Source organism: Bos javanicus, chromosome 4 (genome assembly GCF_032452875.1).
Source record: "Bos javanicus breed banteng chromosome 4, ARS-OSU_banteng_1.0, whole genome shotgun sequence".
In the NCBI taxonomy this organism is placed as follows: Eukaryota; Metazoa; Chordata; class Mammalia; order Artiodactyla; family Bovidae; genus Bos; species Bos javanicus.
The window spans coordinates 47,565,810-47,586,427 of record NC_083871.1 but is presented as its reverse complement, the minus strand read 5'-3'; the positions used below and the strand labels follow the sequence as shown (position 1 = coordinate 47,586,427).

At 44.6% G+C, this 20,618-nt stretch overlaps 1 protein-coding gene and 1 pseudogene across 1 annotated transcript in view; one reads left to right on the top strand and one right to left on the bottom strand.

Annotated features, from left to right (window-relative positions):
• The window catches only part of CDHR3 (cadherin related family member 3), a 71,333-nt gene extending 65,682 nt beyond the window's left edge, over positions 1-5,651 (bottom strand). The window contains exon 1 of the mRNA XM_061413959.1: positions 5,323-5,651. Within this exon, the coding sequence (XP_061269943.1) occupies positions 5,323-5,368 (46 nt within the window). The 5' untranslated portion in view covers positions 5,369-5,651. The remainder of the gene's footprint in view (positions 1-5,322) is intronic.
• On the top strand, positions 532-4,235 carry LOC133246038 (GTP-binding nuclear protein Ran-like; annotated as a pseudogene).
• Positions 5,652-20,618: the final 14,967 nt, after the last annotated feature.

The window sequence follows — 20,618 nt, the reverse complement described above, 5'->3', positions numbered from 1 at the left end:
GTCATCATTAGCAAGAGAGGGAGGTGTTTGTCTTAGAGCATCACTCTGGTTCAGACTGAGAAGGGTGGGTTTCTTGCCAACATCTAACTCTGTGGAGATGGAAAAGCAGACAGATTCCAGTAACTTGAGTGCTTCAGCGGGAGTGAGGGAAAGACAACCAAGTTCCCTTGGAAAAGGAAGAGGAAAGTGGGGCTGAGAGGAGGGATGGCCTTTGCTTTTCTGAGGTTGTCTTAATAGGAAAGAGACATGGTAGAAAAGAGGAATCTTTTTGTAACATTCTTTGGATCCCATATATACGATTAATCACCCACAGAAAGACTTTCTGGAAATGGACTACATCTTCCTGCCTTTTCAAATGATGAGAGCATTAAGAAGGATGTACACCTACCTGGTCCTCACGGAGTGTAAAACACTGAGCCTTGGGTCTCTTTTGATTTCCTGACTCACCTAGCTGGGGGCCAGGCTAGGTGGATCACCCTAGAGAGATCAAGATGACCTCACATGTGGAGCTCAGCGGACAAAACTCGTCAACGAGCCTGGTACCTTTTTTGTGTTCATGTGGATCTTCCAGATACCAAGGAGAGCCTTCTCTCATTAAACATCCTGGCATTTTTCATTTCCATGAGACTCAGACAAAAGCTAGTTCCCTGGAGACTTTCTCAAAGTGGAGACCGCCTCAGTGTGCAGTGGATTTAAATACACTGAGGGGCCTTTGCTAAGTCCTCCATCTCCCAGGAGTGACACATGTTCCTTTGATACTGATGGAGCCAGAGATTGTTTCACCCCAACTCTTTCTTGTGCTACAGCTGAGTCTTGTGGAGTTTATGTTTTTTAAGGGCCTTGCTTTCTAAGTTGTTGCTGGAAAGGGACACTTTAGCATCCCAAAGAGAAAATGTTTTCTTTCCCTCATCTTAATAGGAGGTGAAAAAGACAGACGCCAATCTCAGTGCCAATATTAAGCAGGCAGAGGATCTAAATTTCTGCATTTAGCGGATATCAGTAAATGAGGAGGGAAAAAAACAGGCCCCCAAAGGGATAATGATCAACAACAACAAAAATTTATTAGCTACCCTGTATGTGTTGGTACTCAGAGACCACAGAGGAATAAGAAATATGAAACCTGTTATTGTAGGGCTGGCATTCCAGTTGAGGATTCCAGGACAGACACATAATGGATGAATTATAACTCCTGCTACTTTTCGGTGAGCACTTACTCTGTGTTAGGTACTCTACTAAACCCTTGACACCCGTTCCACGTGCAGGCAAGAGGAATGTACCCAGCTGCAAACACATGTTGTATCCATGTGCAGAATACAGCAGAAAGAGCACCCACCAAGAGCTAGGGCACTCTGGGAAGGCTCCGTGGACGGGTGGGACTTGCCTGGACCTGGAGGATACACACCAGTTAGACCAAATGAGAGGAACAGAATACTGGAAAATGGTACTTTGTCTGTGATTACTTTGGTGATGCCTGTTTCCAATCTGCTGAAGGCAGGTACTGTGACTGCTCCCCTCCCCCAATCCTCTGTGACCCTGGTGTTTTTGAGATCAAGGGTAAGGAGTAGGTTTTCAGACTCACCTAAGAAAGTAAGAGAGGAGCAGTCTGCATCACAGCAGACCTTCCAAAAAATTGTATTTGACCCGTGGAAGCAAAAGTGCAGTACAGTGTGTGGTCTTTTGGAGGCGGGGGGTTGGGGATTAGCATGTGGTTTTTATTTTAAAATCTCAAGTATTTCTTGCAGATTTTTGTGATATGTTTCTTTCACACATCTGATGAGGAGATACCAAATGATAATGTTTCAGTATGAGATGCTGGGTTTTTCTAACCTCACTCTTCCCCTAATGACAATAAATGTCACCTCTTAACTCAAATGATTATGGTCCTAAAAGCCTATATTTCTGGGAAAATCTCCAATGTTTAATTCAAGTAAGAGTTTGAGCAGCTCAAGGCCCAACTTCACACTCACAGTTCCTCCTGCCCTCTAAAAGTTCAAGGTTAAAGAGAGTTCAATATTATTAGGAGACCCGTGATTTATTTATTAACAAATCAAAGGGGGAAAATCAAATAGTCTTATTTATAGATCTGGAGAAAAATTTTGATTTAAAAATCCATTTTGGGCTCAGTCAGATGGGCTCAGAGATGCTTCTGGAAGTAACCGCGATGGCTGCCCAAGGAGAACCCCAAGTTCAGTTCAAACTTGTATTAGTTGGTGATGGTGGTACTGGAAAAACTACATTCATGAAACATCATCTGACTGGTGAATTTGAGAAGTATGTAGCTACCTTGAATGTTGAGGTCCATCCTCTTGTGTTCCATACCAACAGAGGACTGATTAAGTTCAATATACGGTATACAGCTGGTCAGGAGAAATTTGGTGGACTGAGAGATGGCTATTATATAGAAGCTCAGTGTGCCGTTATAATGTTTGATGTAACAGCAAGAGTTGCTTACAAGAATGTGTCTAACTGGCATAGAGATCTGGTACGCATGCGTGAGAATATCCCAGTTGTGTTGTGTGGCAACAAAGTGGATATTAAGGACAGAAAGGTTAAGGCAAACTCAACTGTCTTCCACCAAAAGAAGAATCTTCAATACTATGACATTTCTGCCAAAAGTAGCTACAACTTTGTAAAGCCCTTCCTTTGGCTTGCTAGAAAACCGATTGGAGACCCTAACCTGGAGTTTGTCGCCATGCCTGCTCTTGCCCCACCAGAGGTGGTCATGGACCCAGCCTTGGCAGCACAGTATAAGCCGATTTTGAGGTTGCTCAGACAACTTCTCTCCCGGACGGAGATGATGACCTGTGAGAAAGTGGAGATGGGGCCCAGCGTCGGAAGTCGAGTTTTATAGGCAACTGTCCTGTGACGTCAGTGGTGCAGCGTGTTTGCCGCTTTATTACACAGCTAAGCAGAACACGTGCTTAATCTTTGGATGCTGAAGGAGATGGATGGGCTTTGGAGTGAATGTGGCAGTTTAAAAAAAAAATACCTTCATTTTTTGGACCCGCCTATTTAGGTGTTTTGGAACACAGTCGTTTCCTCCTTGAGTTTCAAATGTAAGACTGCCATAGTCACATGACAGTATTGAGAGGTGGAAGCTTGTTTGTTACTGTCATTGCCATTCCTTTTCATTTAAAACCAGAATAAAGTTGTATTCCAAATATCTAAGCAAGTGAACTCATCTTCTGTTTAAATGAGCATTTTAAAACCACTAACAGGGAAAGTTGTGCCATGTCACTACTTGAATTGCCTTCACTATTACCACTTAATTTGAAGTCAATTAGGTTAAATGCTCCTAATTTTCTGTATACTTGAATCATTTCACACAAATGTAATGATGAGTCAACAGTATTGTATTTGATAAGTTGTTAAGAGGCGTAAATAATATCGATAGTTAGGCTAAAATAACATCTACCCCACCTGGCTTTGGGCTTAGGTAGTGTCACCTAGAGATGAGATTTGTGTGACCTGTCAAAGGTAGCATTTACTTCAGATGTTTCAAACAGGTAAGAATTATCTTTGCATTTTTTGGCAGAAGTGACCATTTTCTAATGTAAAGCTTGTCGAAGTCCAATGAATTCATACAAATGGTTGCAGGAACTTGAGGGACTTCTCATTTGTTAAAAGTGAATATAATTGTGCATTTACTTTTTTGTTCTTTGATGTTACATATTTAATGTAAAGTTGGTATTCTAGGAAGATGTTCCACGTTTACCTGCTGTTAAGTACTCCCAAGCTTTAAAGGTTATCAAAGATTAAAGATTTCATTGGACATATCACCATTTTGATGGTTTTTCTCCCCCCAAAGAATTTTTGTGGGCAGTACAAGAATACCACAGGATGCTGCAGCATAAAAGTAGATCTTAGGTAAGCTTCTCAGTGATGTGAACCGAATGCCAAACTTTCAGCAGATTAACCATTTATATTGTATGGTTTCCACATGTAAACATGAATTGGGTCTGTCTTGCCTAAGTTTGATCTCGCTGCACCATACTGTCGCAACTAAAAATCAAGACGAGCTATTTTGCTCTTGTAAGTACTACTGTACTATAGTTCAGTTTACCAAAGTTCTTTAAAGAGATGTCCAAGTATCCTTAAAATCCATTTTTATTTATAAGCGAATAGCCTAAATAAGAATAAAAGCTATCTCCTTAACATATAAAACATTTCTATTTCATACCAAAAGTTAACATGACGCTTTATGGAGAACAAGACAAGAGTGTACACTCTTATCATTATTTAACAACAGTCTGAAGGTATAGGGCCAGTAGTTGAAAAAGAGAAAGAAAAGAGATATAGGAAAACAAGGAAGGAAAAGTATAAACATTTATTATTTTCAAACCTGAAAAATCCATGAAAATCAACAGAAACATCATTACAAATAAGATAATTCATTAACAGAATTCCATACATTATATAAGCATCAATTAAAAGATAAAAGGCAGAAGATTTCATTTACAAATGCTAAAAAATAAAAGAAAAAGAACTAGAAATATAATCAAAATGTGAAAGATCCATATGAAAAAAATCTCACAATACTCATGAGAAAATGAAGACTTGAACATATTTCTAGAACCCTGTTCTTGAATATAAAGACTCAGTGTCATACATAATCAGTAACATTTACTAAGCATTTACTAGATAACAGACACTCCTCTAAGTGTTTTACTGTATAACTCATCAAAGATGTAAATTACCCCTAAATTAATCTGCAAATGTAATATGATTGGATTCCATACATTATGCATATACTACCTATTCAAAAATAAGATTTAATTTAAAAAGCTCAATTTCAATAATCCGAGCTGACAACACTGAAAAATCATCCAAGATTCTTGAAGCTCTTGAATAAGGAAGAGGGAGTGCCAGGAACACGAGGTGAATCTTTGCCTTCTGTAAGAAATTTTCTTCTCTCAGGACTAAGACACTAGCCCCTCTGCACCTCAGTTTCCACATAGGGTGACTTGGCAACCTCAGCTTGCCCCTAGAAAGCTCCAGAGTAAGGCCAGAATCTGCACAAAGACTAGCTGACGTACACACAAAGCTCTGCCAGGAAAGTTCTTTCCCCAGCTTTAGGTCTTGAAAGGACTATACAGGCCAAGAGGGGAAGTGAAACAGTCCGTATGAACATGGATTAGATGGGGCTTTTGGGGTACCCTCTTCTCTGGATATCCCACCCAGCCTCACAAGGCTCCCTGATGCTGACAGTCCCACACTTGAACAGGGCCCCCCAGGGGCAATTTCCTCCTTCAGGGACTTTATCACACAATGATATCTAACAAACTGAGTGGGCCAAGTCAGGGGGTAAAACGGAGTTCCTACCTGACAGTGCACCCAGGAGAAGCAGGAAGAGGACGACCTCCTGCATCTTTGATAGTTCACTTCTGTGTACATCTTCTAGCGCATCTCTTCTAGCGCATCTTCCAGGGCCTGAACCCTGTGTTATTACACCTGGGGTCTATTCTAGGTGCTGATCACCTTCTGTTTCTGGCTTTGTTGCCACTCGAGAAATCAAACAGAGGCTTTGGTGTCACTAAGGGAGACTCTAAACACCACAGGACTATTTGTTCTCTGATTACCTGCTTCTGTGATGGCATGGTACCAAGAGGTCAGCCAACCAGCTGATGGGGTCAGCTCAGAGCCCATCTTGAAAGTCCACATCCAAGGTGCGTCTGCACAGAGAGCCCCAGAAGAGAAGTCAAAAGACCAACAGAAGAGCAGAGACACTGAGGTGATGTGAAAAGCTGAACACAGCAGTGTCATCCCTGACAGGCTCAGTCGTCCTGTCACCAGGCACCTTGTCATCCACAGAAACGGGTAGGAAGTAAGAATTTTTCTGCTGTTCTGAATTCATGAGTCAGACTCAGACTTGGAGATTAAAGCATTCATTCTAAAGAGAGGAGCCAAGAGCTGGGGCCAAGGAGACAAGCCAGACCCCTTCTCAAGGCAGACTCCATCCATGTCCCCACAACTCCCTCTCTTGCCCCGGCAGCCCTCAAAGATGTCTGTGAAGGAAGATTTTGGTGGAAGTTTGAATGCACAGGGAAGTGATGTGGCCCATCCCTGGGGCTGCATTGCCCTGCTCCATGCTTCCGTGCCCTGTACAGCCCTGTGTGAGGCTGCAAGCCCTGGTGAGTGAGACACAGCTGGAGTTCAGCATCCACTCAGACACGGATCAGTGGCCGTGCAGAGGGAGGGTGGGAGTAGAGCAGCCTGTTCCCTCAACGTGGTGCAGAAGGAAGATAGTGGACACAGTGGAAGGAAACGGGACTTGGACCCTCTCTTCTGGTCCTTTGACTCAAGAAATGCCTGCCGGGGGAGGGGTGCCCACCCAGCAGCCCAAGGTTGGTGGCAAGAGACGGGTGGGGGCACCAGGGACATGAGCCACTGGGAGACCCTCAGGAGCTCTGAAGACTACATCTGCCCCACTAGTGAACCAGCATCTGGATACACAGAGGTCAGCCCTGGCCAGTTAGTCTGTAAGAGCCCCCAAAACTGCCACAACAGATCGAGAGAGACAACACGGAAGGCCGGCTGAGGAGCCATGCTTGTCCCCTTTCCTCTCCTTCCTCCACAGGCAAAGAAACCAGACAACACCCCATACCCAGGTGCCAAAGCTGCAGCAGGGGAGAGGCTGAAAGCAAGATTTAAGTTGAGTTTGAGATGGAAACTGTGAAAGCTATCAAGGACGATGACTAACTGAAAGTGAACAGGAAACAAGCTATTAAGGAACAAGAAAGGGAGATGTAACAGAGGCAGATGAAAAACAATGCCTGGAGGAAACAAAACCATTTCTGTTTATATACCCCTGGATTGAGACTTCTAGATAAACCAGTTACAGCTGCTCCTAGGCACAAGGAAAGTAAGGCTCAGAGAGGATGTGTAACTTGCCCATTACATCCAAAACTTCGCCAAGTCCTTTCTAGCCTCCTCAGTGCCACCTGCAGCCTCTTTTTCCAGTTTGGCTGCCACCGCTGGGGCTTAGGGGCTTCCCTTGTGGCTCAGCTGGTAAAGAATCCATCTGCAATGTGGTTCGATCCCTGAGTTGGGAAGATCCCCTGGAGAAGGGAAAGGCTATCCACTCCAGTATTCTGGCCTGGAGAATTCCATGGACTGTATAGTCCATGGGGTTGCAAAGAGTCTGACACAATGGAGTGACTTTCACTTTCACTGGGGCTTATTTAGGTCCTGGCATCTGACTGCGATTGTCCCCATAGCATCCAATGCATCCTGTAGGAAACCGTTAGGTTATTTTCCCAAAAGTACAATTTTGATCCCTCATTCTTCCCTTGAGAAAAGTCAACTTTTCCTATATAAAGCAGGAAGTGAGATTCAGAATATAATGTCAGTCTGTAGGTAAGTTTCTGTCTAAAATAGGTAAATGGCAAGGAAAACATAGGTTTTGTTGTGTGAGCTTAGGCAAATTACCTACCCTTTCAGAATCTCAGTTCCGCTTCTACAAATCAGGAAGAATAACCTGTGATGCAGCATTATTGCGATAGTCCACGAGCTAATGAAGTGAAAGAAACTGGCCCATAGCATGTGTTCTAGCAATACTGTATTTTTCCTAATAGGGCTATAGTAAAAGCTGCAACATAGTAGGTAGTCAATAAACGTGGGCTGAAAAAAAAGATGACTAAACAGTTGCCAAGTTACCAATTCTCACCTCTCAGTTTTTCCTGTCATATTAGTTACTGTAAATAATCCATTTCATTATGCATAATTAAAGCTGAAGTGATGCCTCAGATTAAGTTATGGAAGACGTCAGAATAATTAAGGCTTTGAATGAAAGAAACTCACATCTGTTTAGTTTTCAGCCTGACTGCACAGCGTTCTTCATGTTGCCTTGTTTTCACCAGAAATAGGGGAATCTCCCGTTCCCTCCCCTCCCTGGTCCCAGGATCGTAAGGGTCAGATTTTGGAATTTGCTATGGGATTTTTTTTCCTCCTGTAATGACAGCATCTATTTCTAGCCCCTAAGGTTGTTTCTACCATTATGGTGGTATATTGTCCTTTTGTTGGCTCGCATCTCCTTCTGAAATCGTGTGGTCCAGGCATCTAGGACCCAGCTGGGCCAGAATCACACAGAGGCTGAACAGGACCCTGAGGCCCCCTGCTCTCTTGTTCTGACCTCTGAGATCCTAAGTCCTGATTCCACCCAGGTCTCAGTCAGGTGAGATGAATTGGGTAGCTTGAGGGCAGGCACCCCTCTGGGGTCACATGGAAGACCTGGGGACACTTCCACATCATGTCTGGCCCAGCAATGGTTCAGACCCATAAAGTACCTGAAGGGACTTTTCTGGGATCCAGCTACTGCAAGTGTCTAATTTGCTAGCAAAGGCCTTGTGTTCCGAAGATTCGTCAAATTGGAACTTGGAACATACTTTCCTACAGATGGATGACTTGCCACCTACAAACCCTTACATTATCTATAATGTACTTGATACACAAAACGCTATAGACTTCACACGAGAAGTAGAAGCACTGCTGTGAATGTTCGAAAAGTCCAGCTCCTTCAGTAGGTCTGTGGGCAGGGAGGGCCACCTTTATGTCTGTGGGGAAGCTCTGTCCGTGGTTCCCATTCATCCAGTGCTGGAAAACTGGGGACTTCCAGGATCCAAACCCTGGGACAGGACCCCCAGATCATACCATTCACGTGCCCTTGCCTCACAGGCCCCTCTTGGGCAGAGAGTGCTCAGGGCCCAGCACACATTCTCAGCAGCAGCGGCCATGCTGATGGCATGCAGCTGCTTGCAGGAACGGGAAGCAGTCCTAGACAGAGGCTTCCCCATGTAGCTGCTGTACCAGCACGCACACAGCTCCAGCACTCCACTCCCAGGGTTCTCTCACACATCTGTCTCCCATCAGCCCTAGAATGCCTTTCCAGGCCAGAGAAGCTCTTAAACTTTATTGCATCCTGGTTGCTTCACATGTAACACTGAGCCAGATACATGGCTAGTGATCAAAATATTGTGGACTTACTGAATTTACTTTCTACTCCCTTGCCCTGTGCCATTCTCTCCCCTACCCAAAACACCCATCCAATGAGAGCCCCTCAGCTCTGGTGGGGAAGGAAATTAAATTGCACAGCCTTCCCTACTTCTGGAACCTCAGGAGCACTCACTCCGAGACTGGCCATGAGGATCCCCTCTGAAGCTGAGCCTCAGTAGGAAAGGAAAAATAATTTCCCTCTGCCCTCTGAGTCCTCAGCTGAGACCCCAGTAATAAAAGACAGATTAGCCAGAGAAAAACAAGCAAAAGTTTTAATATGTATACTTCATGGATACACGGGCCTCCCTTGGTGGCTCAGCAGTAAAGCACCTGCCTGCCAACACAGGAGACATTGTGGGTTCAATTCCTGGGTTGGGAAGATCCCCTGGAGAAGGAAAGGGCAACCCACTCCAATTCCATGGACAGAGGAGCCTGGTGGCTAGAGTCCATAGGGTCACAAAGAGTCAGACACAACTGAGCAACTAAACAACAACAACATGGATGCACAGGAGATAGCCAGGGAAAAAGTGATTTCCGGGGTAGCTTAGAATTCAAGATTAAACACCATCTTAGTAGGGAAATAGGAGGTGGGGGGGTACCTAATCTTACAGGGAAGAAAATTATTTGGGGGAAAGATTTTTAGGGCCCTTAGAAGAATAGAGAGGAGGTGTGATGGTTTTTGATAGAGTTTGTCTGGATGTGGTGTCCACCTCTAGGCAAAACACCACATCTCTTTTCAGTTTGCATTTTTCATCTTGCGATTGAGGTTGAGCATCTTTCCCCAATATTAAGGAATCAATACTGCTTCCTTTTCTTTAAATTTTCTGTTCATTTCTACCATTTTTCTACTGAATTTTTGATACATCTCTTGCTGGCTTGCGGGAAGTCTTGCTATGTTAAGGAAATTAACACTTTGTCTGTAATAGGCATTGCACATATTCCCCAGTTTATCATTTGATTTTTGAATTTGTTTATAGGAGTTTAGGCCATGTAAAAAATGTTTATTCTTACATAGTCAAATTTATCACTTGTAAATTTGGAACCATGGCTAAGTAGCACACAAAATCTCTCTGAGATAATTTTAAAAATTTCATCTTTTCTTCTAGTGCTTTGTTATGGTCTGGATGTTTGTGTCTCCCTAAAATTCATATGCTGACATCCTGATGCTCAATCTGATGATACTAGGAGATGGTGCCTTTGGGAGGTGATTCACTCATGAGGATCCTGGAGCTCCCATGGAAGGCATTAGTGGCCTTATCAATGAGACCCCACGGTGGCCCCAGAGGGCTAGCTCCCCCTTCCAGCAAGTGAAGATACACTGGAAAAAGGGTCATCACCTGACCGTGTTGGCACCCTGATCTCAGACTTTCAGACTCCAGAATGCTGAGAAATACATTTGTGTTGTTTATAAGCCATCTGGTTTGTGGCATTTTGTTATAGCAGCCTGCATGGATTAAAGCATACATTTATCATTTTATTTTCCACTCCAAATATGATCTATTTGGAGTCATCCCTTCAGGTGTGAGGTGGGATTCAGTGGGAATTTCTCTGTCCACAGCTGTCTCAAAAGTCTCTTTAGCCAGCTGAGCCAGAGCCCTCCTGGTTGGCGCCACAATTTGAGGACAATGGAATACTTTTTACCTACATCTCCAAAGGGTGGTTATGCTTGGGACAGAATTATTAAGTCAAGGAAACGCCTTGGGGAGCTCTGAACCAGAAGACCATGGTCAGGAAGAAAGAGCAGCTTCTGCCAAGAGATGCCAAATGCACATATGCAGGACTCTACATGTGTATGAAGGTGTTACCAGGAAACGAGAATTTCTGTCTAGAATTTTCATTTAAACTGATTTAGAAAATTTAATCTAGCTATTTTCAGATACACGCAGTCAACTTCACTGCCTTCCTAGCCAGTCTGGTTTGATAGACGAGTCACAATCAAGATTTTCTTCTTCTTTCTCCTTATCCCTGAAGCTGACACCAATGTCTGGCTGCTTTCACATTCGTCAACATGGTGTTGAGGGCTTGGGAAGGGGGTGGGGGCTGGATACCTACTTTTTGGTCCTCTGATGACCTGCTGCTTCAGATGAACCCCATCCTTCCAGTCTCCAAAATGGCCCCCCAGATCTCCTGCAGTCCTGTCCATGGGCTGCATCCTTTCGATGGAAGTGGTGTCTCCTTGTTCGGGTCTTAAGGCCCCATGGGTCTGCTCTCCTCTGATATCTTTTCTGTCTCACTCAGGAGTCTTGTGTATTTTCTAATGACCACCCACACCCCTTTAAGAATACAGGGAACTCAGGATAGCCTCTGGCCCTATATGTCATACTGGCATTTCTACCCCATTGTTGATACAGAACAGTGGAAGCAAGCTTACAGTTGCCCTGCACTTCCTCCATCAAACAGAGCACAGGTCCCTTCCACTCTCAGATCTCCAAACTTACAAAGATTTTCTTGCATATCTCCAGCAGACACACCCACACCTGTGAGCTGGCCGATGTAGGGAGGATTGAAAGGATGCACGATTTCCGTGCTGCATCTAACTCCTTTTAACTCTTCAATCCTCCTCTGTTTGGGTTGAAGGCTTTATTGGTTGGCTTGGAAGAGGGGAGAATGTGGTTGGAGAGAAAGCAGGGAGAAATGGGTGCTGCTTGCTCATATCTTACTTCAGTTTTCTTCTGTCTATACCTGGATGGGCTTCCCAGGTGGTTCAGTGGGTAAAGAATCCGCCTGCAATGGAGGAGGTGGAGACGCAGGAGACATGGGTTCAATCCCCGGGTCAGGAAGATCCCCTGGAGGAGGGCATGGTCTTCCAGTGGGAGGGCATCCCACTCTAGTATTCTTGCCTGGAGAATCCCATGGGCAGAGGAGCCTGTCAGGCTACAGTCCATAGGGTCTCAAGGAGTTGAGCACAACTGAGGTGTCTAAGCACACACGCATGCCTACCTAGATAATGGATTCTGAAGCCAAGGAGTTTGTGTCTTTGTTTTCTGTTTCTGCACTGTTTGGATTATTGGAAACTAGGACGGCCATGACAAAGTACCACAAACTATGGGGCTTTAACAACAGAAATTTCTCTCTCATCCCAGAGACTAGAAGTCTGAGGTCAAGATGTCAGCAGTTGGTTCCTTTTGAAGGCCCTGAGCAAGAATCTGTTCCATGTTTCGCTCCTGGCTCCTGGTGGTTTGTTAGCATCACCCTGCTATCCATCTTCATCTTCTTATAGCATTGTCTCTGTGTGCATGCCTGTCTCTGTATTCAAATTTTCCTTTTCATGAGAATGCCAGGGACTTCCCTAGTGGTCCAGAGGGTAAGAATCCACCTGGCAGTGCCGGGGACACAGGTCCCATCCCTGCTCCGGGAAAATCCTCACACAGTTCTCTAAAGAAACTTGACTAATACTAGTACAGTACCCGGGATTAGAATTTCAACACACCTTTTGGAGGAACACAGTTCAACCTGCAATAGAAACTATTCAGGGTACAAGTGAACCATGTGCGCGCCTGGGCTGAGGGAAGTATTGCACTAACATTATACATGTGCTATACTCCAGGTCTGCTGTCATTGCCAGTGGCACTGCTTGACAATCCCACCAGCGATGTGTGAGGGCTCCAATTTCTCCACATCCTCCATTTTCTTAATCTATAGGTTTCCCCTCTGCCTCTTTTTTCTCTTGTAAATCATTTTTTGTTTATTAAACTGGGTCATTTTTCTTATGGATCTTCCCACAGTCTATATTCTAACGATTATATTCCCATGCATTGCTTAAAATGTTTATGTTTTTGCTGTATTTCCTGTTAACTATCCCATCCCAGGCAATGCACCCCCGACTCCACTCTGGCCTTGTATCTCCACAAGAACCTCAAGCCTTTGCTGTCCCAGGGCCTTGGCACTCACTGTTTCCTCTGTCTGGAACATCCATCTCCTCCACTGGCCCCGTGACTGACTCCTTGTCAACATGCAGGTCTTCAGTTAAATGTCCCTCTTCTAAGAGACCTTCTTTGACCACCCACTCCTGATCACTCTTCCTCCAAGCCCCCTCATCCCATTCATCCATGGAGCTGACCACAGTTTTCACTGTGTATTTCTTCATGAGGCTATTTATTTACAGCCAATCAGACTGTGAGTGCCATGAAGCAGGGCCCACATCTGTTTTGTTTCTGACTGCAGTCCAGTATGGGTCACAGCACCATTAACTTGTTAAACAAATGAATGAATCAACACAGGAATGTTGGACCTGAGCTCAAACAAGTGGCAGGATTCTGTGTATCAATCCAATCCCTAGATCCCAGACAGAGGCTATTACAGAGAAGACAGTCATAAATGAACCACCCATTGTAAGCAGAGGAATCAATTAAAGCCCTGTTTACATTTCTTTGTCAAACATAATCACCTAGTGTTTGAATTAAGGTCAGGCTCATTGTTTACAGCCTCGACTGAATGTCAAAAATTGATATGGATTCTACAAGCTTCAGTTGCTTGATTCCCAGGCCGAGGGCCTAGCCTTCCTTATCCAGATGTGAAGAACTAGGAGAGGAGGTACTGGTCCCTCTCAGGTTTGTCCTGTAACATCCAGAGACGTTCTTCATCCTTTCCCATCACAAGATAGGTGGGGGCAGAGCAGGAAGCCCATGGACTTGGACTTAACCTGGAACCCTGCTCCTCTATTTATGTGCTTTGTGACTGGGCAGGTCACTTAAACCCCTGACTCTGCTTCCTCATCTGCAAGGTAAAAATAATAGTACTTTCTCCCTTGCAGAGTTCATTGTAAGAATCAAAGGGTGCCTCTGTGTGAAGTATCAAATTCTGGGCACCTTGAAGCTGCTCAGACACAGTATCATTGCATCCCACAGAGAGGCACTGAGTGCTACATTGTTGCCAAGATTTTTAGGAAGATCTTTCCACTTACTGATGCTTATACCACCATCATAAAGGAAGGAAGGAAAGAAAGGAAGAGAGGAGGAGAGGAAAGGAAGGAAGGAAGGCAGGAAGGAAGAAATTTTTCCTTCAGGTTAAAAATTACTACCCTTTACAAAATCACTGTAAACAAGACCTTCATTGATAAATTTTCCAGCTACTGTCGTTGTTCACGTACCTTAAATCTTCTTTTGAAGTAGCAGGATATACATTATCAAAAAATTATAAATGAAACTTGCACTGCACTTTTAAGTTGCAGTAACCAAATTTATAGTGATGGAAACAGAAACCTTATATCACAGCTATCTCTATAACAAAAGCGAGCATTCCTACAGTGCCTTCATGTGCTAGAAAAGGCTCGACATATTTACTATCCATTAACTCATTTAGCCTCTACAACACTACTGTGGGACAGCTGTACTAATATTATCCTCCTTTTTACTCAATGAGGAAACCAAGGCACAGAGAAGTTCAGGAACGAGCCCAGTGTTACAAATCCAGGAAGTGATGGAGCCAGGATTCAAACCCAGGCAACTCTGCTCCAGAGTCTGGGTTCCCAGTCACTGTATTGGTAGCCTGTCTGTCTCCGCTTATTGGACTACAGAGAACACCCACATACACAGATAACACCAAATAGAACAGTGCCCCTTGCTCCTAGCACTTGTCTATTAATCCTATCCCTGTATTCATTGGGAAAAAAAAATAGCTGTGTGGGAGGGATGTAAGGGGAGAACCCACAGACCTGAGGAGTATATCTGGTTTGGTTTGGTTCTTTCTTTTGTTCATTTGTTGTTTGCTGCTGTAGCAAGAAGTCCTGCTGTCACTCACTGAACTGGGGGGCCGGCGGAGTGGGGGAGGCGGGGGCTCCACCGTGGGGAAGGAAAGGAAGGTGTTTCTGGGATCTGGGTGCTTATGACTCTCAGTGTTCTCAGCTCAGGGTGTTTTCATCTCCCTAATGAGCACCAGCACCTGCTAGCAAAGCAGTCAGCTTGCCTGTGGGGAAAAAAAGGATGGGATGAATGAATGCTCTGTGCTTTGTTTGGGGAAGAGAAGAGCCCCAACCCTTGATGGATCCCTAGGGCAAAGGCCTGAGAAGAGGGGCTGTGATACTGAGGGGGCCAGCACCAGTGTCTCTGCAGTGAGAGCCCCCCCCTAAAGACAATGGGTAACCGGAGACCAACAGGGCCCCTTTCCCAGTGAAGAGCTCTATGTTTACCATAGAAACACCCACCAACTTAGACTGAGGCCTGAGGCAGCAACCTGAGAGCTCAGAGGCCCTGGCCTCTCGTGGCTGGAGGTCTCCTGGGCTTCATGGCAGGGGGCCCCATCACACAGGTCTGGACCCCTTGACTCTTACCAGTGCAGCTAGACTCTGGTAAAACTGAAAAGAAGAAAGGTTTTATTCAATGCCCTCAGTTTTGGATGTTTCTCCAACAGATTTCCAGGAGAGATTTTTTTTTCCTTTTTTTTACGTGTGTTCCCCATCATGAACCCTCCTCCCACCTCCCTCCCCATCCCATCCCTCTGGGTCATCCCAGTGCACCCAGGAGAGAATATTCCAGCAAACAATTATTCCCGGAAGTTGGTGAGTTCTCCAGCCATATGAACTTGAGAGACGAGGGGGAGGGGGATCAGGCAAATAAAGGTTTTTACCCAGATTTTCTCTATTCCTACCCTAGCAAAGTGGTCTGAGAAAAAACAATAGCCTTTTCTCTTTAAGTGTTTCTGGGGTTTTGAATTTGGCAGGGTCCTTTCTGCCTGAGAGGTATGCACTTTTTCTGCATTTCCTCTTCTTGGGGATAAAGACTCTGCCCCATTAAGGGGATATGAAGCAAGGGAAAAAGATGTGGGGAAGGAGGGAGCCCACCAAGCCCAGGCAGGGGCTGCCCTGTCTCTGCCCTTGGCAGAAGTGCGTGGTTCCACCAAGCTGGACCCAGGGCTCTCTTTGCGTCATTGCTTTGTCTGCTTAAGGATGATTGGCTGATTTGATTAGTTGACACACTAATGTCCCTGGGAAATTCTAAGTGATGCAAACAAGCATGAAAGGAAACACAGAACAAGCTGAGGTTTTTATGTACACAGGATAGAGGACAGCTCTGCTTTCATGCATCAGTTCCCCGGGTTGGTAATTAATGCTAAGGTCTTGTTAGAGTGGAGGCCAAGGCCAGAGTTTCTTTGAAGAGTTTTCTATAGAACAGGGTTGGTTGTGAGCTACTTGACTCACAGCCTTTGATGATGTGTATCTTCGGGGGATGGACTACACCATTCTAGCCATGGCAGCACCCCAAACAGAAAGTGGCCATCACTGAGGAAGAGTCAATTCAGAGCTCCTTGGGTTCTAACCAGGAAGTTGGTATTTGTGGCAGATGAGGTTTCAGAAAATGATAACCAGAAGACATTTCTTTTTGAGCCAGATTAAGGAAGACACATTATGTGTGTGTTTAAATACTGTAATTTGAATACATGGCCTTTGGCAGTAACTGTTGGATTGGCTTAATCAGTTACACATGGTGTGCACGTGTGTACCTGTGTGTGTGTATATGTGAGTACGACTAGGGTGGACCTGCCAGAGACTCCCCATTTCTATCCTCTTCTTGAGGAATTTGTCCTCCTCTGAACCCTATAAGGAAGAGTCAGTCTACCTTGTTTATACAGGTGACTGGACCACAGTGTTCAACTAACTCAGGGGATACTAGGTCATTGTTGGGGCTTTGCCTGTCATATTTTCTCTCTTTTTTTTTTCTCTCTCAGAACATTGACATAAGAGACATGGAGATGGTCCAATGACGATGGTTATGTCAAATCAAGATGGGGGAAGTGTGCCAATGAGTAGGTGGAAAGGCAGAGAGAAGCTGGAGACGGGAGCTGACACACCGAGGAGAGCCGGAGGCCCCAGGAGAGAGGCAGGGACAGCTTGAGACGCCAGCACCCCAGCTCCACGCCAAGGGATCTAGAGTCTTCATTGCCAGCCTCAGTGTCTGGAAGTTGTGTGTTGAATCCTTATGTCCTGACAGTAGCCCCTGTTAAACTCAACTAGTCTGAGTACTTCTGTTCCTTGCAACTAAATAGTCCCTAAGACAATGTGATTGGGCAAGATGAGGGAATAGATGTCTAAGACCCCCAAAGATAAGCATATTGCAAAGAGAGTTGTCAGGATGTCTGTGATTTACTTTGAAATACTTCAGCAAGTAGGGTCAGTCCTATTGTGTGTGTGCTGGTTCATTTAAGCTTTAAGTTTCTACTCTAAGGACCATCAGTTGCTCTAATGGAAAATTCCACTCCAGAATAATCAGCTAGGATTTTATCAGAAAAGCCGCATTCCAGAAGCCACTACCTCGAATGCTTCTATGATCGTGTCTCACTGACTACTTATGGCTTTGTTCTTTAGCATAGTGAATGTGAGGAATGGATTTTTATTGTTGAAATTAGTTCATTGTTAGTAAGACGAACATTAGAAGTGGACTCCTGTTGGTGAAATTAAAGACATTCAAGATGGGTGGATTGGCTAAAATATTATAGCTATGTACCATTCTTCCCTGCTTTGTGAGCAGCATGGCTCATGGCCACAGAGACATGTGGCCCAGGAAGGACTCACCGCCTGGCTGCAGGTGGTATGGTCAGTTGACTCTGTCAGCCACCCACACCCTCACTTGTGGAGAGCCTTCTTGCCCAAAGCCACTCTTCCTGGGGCAGCCCTGATCCAGTGACTGAGCCAGGTGGAGAATAAATCCCCAGCCATTCTGACCAAATGCAAGACAACCCTGATGGGCAATATACAGTCCTGAGCTCAACAATGGTTGGTTGAGGCCTCATGGGATGTGCATTGTTGTTCAACTTTTCCCTCTGCCTAGTCTTCCTTTTTTTTTTTTTAGAAAAATTATTTATTTTTTAAAAATCTTTATTGGAGTATAGTTGCTTTACAATGTTGTGTGAGTGATATACAGTTTCTGCTGTATAGCAAAGTAAATCAGTTATCATATACATATATCCACTCTTTTTTAGTTTTTTTTCCCCATATAGGCCATTACAGAGTATTGAGTAGAGTTTCCTGTGCTATGCAGTAGGTCCTTATTAGTTATTTATTTTATATATAGTAGCATATACACCGGAGAAGGCAATGGCACCCCACTTCAGTACTCTTGCCTGGAAAATCCCATGGACGGAGGAGCCTGGTGTGCTGCAGTCCATGGGGACGTGAAGAGTTGGACACGACTGTGCGACTTCCCTTTCACTTTTCACTTTCATGCATTGGAGAAGGAAATTGCACCCCACTCCAGTGTTCTTGCCTGGAGAATCCCAGGGACAGGGGAGCCTGGTGGGCTGCCGTCTATGGGGTCGCACAGAGTCAGACACGACTGAAGCGACTTAGCAGCAGCAGCAGTATATACACATCAATCCCAATGCCCCAATTTATCCACCTCTTTCCCCCTCCTTTTTAAAAACTTTAAGTTTTACTCAAATTCTTGTAACTGAAGCAGATTCGAATAAAGAAGTTATTATTAATAAATCTGATCAGATCAGTCGCTCAGTCGTGTCCAACTCTTTGCGACCCCATGAATCACAGCATGCCAGGCCTCCCTGTCCATCACAAACTCCCGGAGTTCACCCAGACTCACATCCATCAAGTCAGCGATGCCATCCAGCCATCTCATCCTCTGTCGTCCCCTTCTCCTCTGCCCCCAATCCCTCCCAGCATCAGAGTCTTTTCCAATGAGTCAACTCTTACACGAGGTGACCAAAGTACTGGAGTTTCAGCTTTAGCATCATTCCTTCCAAAGAAATCCCAGGGCTGATCTCCTTCAGAATGGACTGGCTGGATCTCCTTGCAGTCCAAGGGACTCTCAAGAGTCTTCTCCAATACCACAGTTCAAAAGCATCAATTCTTCAGCGCTCAGCCTTCTTCACAGTCCAACTCTCACATCCACACATGACCACAGGAAAAACCATAGCCTTGACTAGATGAATCTTTGTTGGCAAAGTAATGTCTCTGCTTTTGAACATGCTATCTAGGTTGGTCATAACTTTCCTTCCAAGGAGTAAGCGTCTTTTAATTTCATGGCTGCAGTCACCATCTGCAGTGATTTTGGACCCCAGAAAAATAAAGTCTGACACTGTTTCCACTGTTTCCCCATCTATTTCCCATGAAGTGATGGGACCAGATGCCATGATTTTCGTTTTCTGAATGTTGAGCTTTAAGCCAACTTTTTCACTCTCCACTTTCACTTTCATCAAGAGGCTTTTGAGTTCCTCTTCACTTTCTGCCATAAGGGTGGTGTCATCTGCATATCTGAGGTGACTGATATTTCTCCCAGCAATCTTGATTCCAGTTTGTGTTTCTTCCAGTCCAGCGTTTCTCATGATGTACTCTGCATATAAGTTAAATAAACAGGGTGACAATATACAGCCTTGACGAACTCCTTTTCCTATTTGGAACCAGTCTGTTGTTCCATGTCCAGTTCTAACTGTTGCTTCCTGACCTGCATACAAATTTCTCAAGAGGCAGATCAGGTGGTCTGGTATTCCCATCTCTTTCAGAATTTTCCACAGTTTATTGTGATCCACACAGTCAAAGGCTTTGGCATAGTCAATAAAGCAGAAATAGATGTTTTTCTGGAACTCTCTTGCTTTTTCGATGATCCAGCGGATGTTGGCAATTTGATCTCTGGTTCCTCTGCCTTTTCTAAGACCAGCCTGAACATCAGGAAGTTCACAGTTCACATATTGCTGAAGCCTGGCTTGGAGAAATAGATAATAATAATTATTAGGTTTATAGTATATTAAGTTATTAGCTTTGACTTAATGTTAATAACCTTTTGGTTTGTAGCTTATAAATCTCCATCAATTTGGAAATAAATACCTAATTATATCATACTGTTGATAAATAGTAAGAGAAAACGAGGATCAGTGAAGTTTGAAAGAAAGAAAGTGAGGTCGCTCAGTCGTGTCCAACTTTTTGCAACCACCTGGACTGTAGCCTACCAGGCTCCTCCATCCATGGGATTTTCCAGGCAAGAATACTGGAGTGGGTTGCCATTTCCTTCTCCAGGAGATCTTCCCAACCCAAGGTTTGAACCTGGGTCTCCCACATTGTAGGTAGACACTTTACCATCTGAGCCACCAAGGAAGCAGTGAAGCTTGAATTGATGTTCAATTATTTTAAACTTTTTTTTTAAGCAGAACTAACTGGTCATACCAGAGAAGGCAATGGCAACCCACTCCAGAACTCTTGCTTGGAGAATCCCATGGACGGAGGAGCCTGGTAGGCTGAAGTCCATGGGATCGTGAAGAGTCGGACACGACTGAGCGACTTCACTTTCACTTTTCACTTTCATGCATTGGAGAAGGAAATGGCAACCCACTCCAGTGTTCTTGCCTGGAGAATCTCAGGGATGGAGGAGCCAGGTGGGCTGCCATCTATGGGGTCGCACAGAGTCAGACACGACTGAAGCAACTTAGCAGCAGTACCAGCAGCACCTGGTCATATATATTAACTGGTTGCATTCATTTCTGATGATGGATCCTTCCCCTTCCTTTTATAGGGTTTGATCCCTAATAAACATTTGGCACCCTGAACTCTGTCTTGGCCCCTGCTCCCAGAGAACCTGACTGGTGACAAATAGGGAAGAGGACACCACCGAGATAGATAGCCCTGCATTATGGTGCTCGGGCTGCCAGAACAAAGCACCACAGACTGGGCAGCTTCAATGATACATATT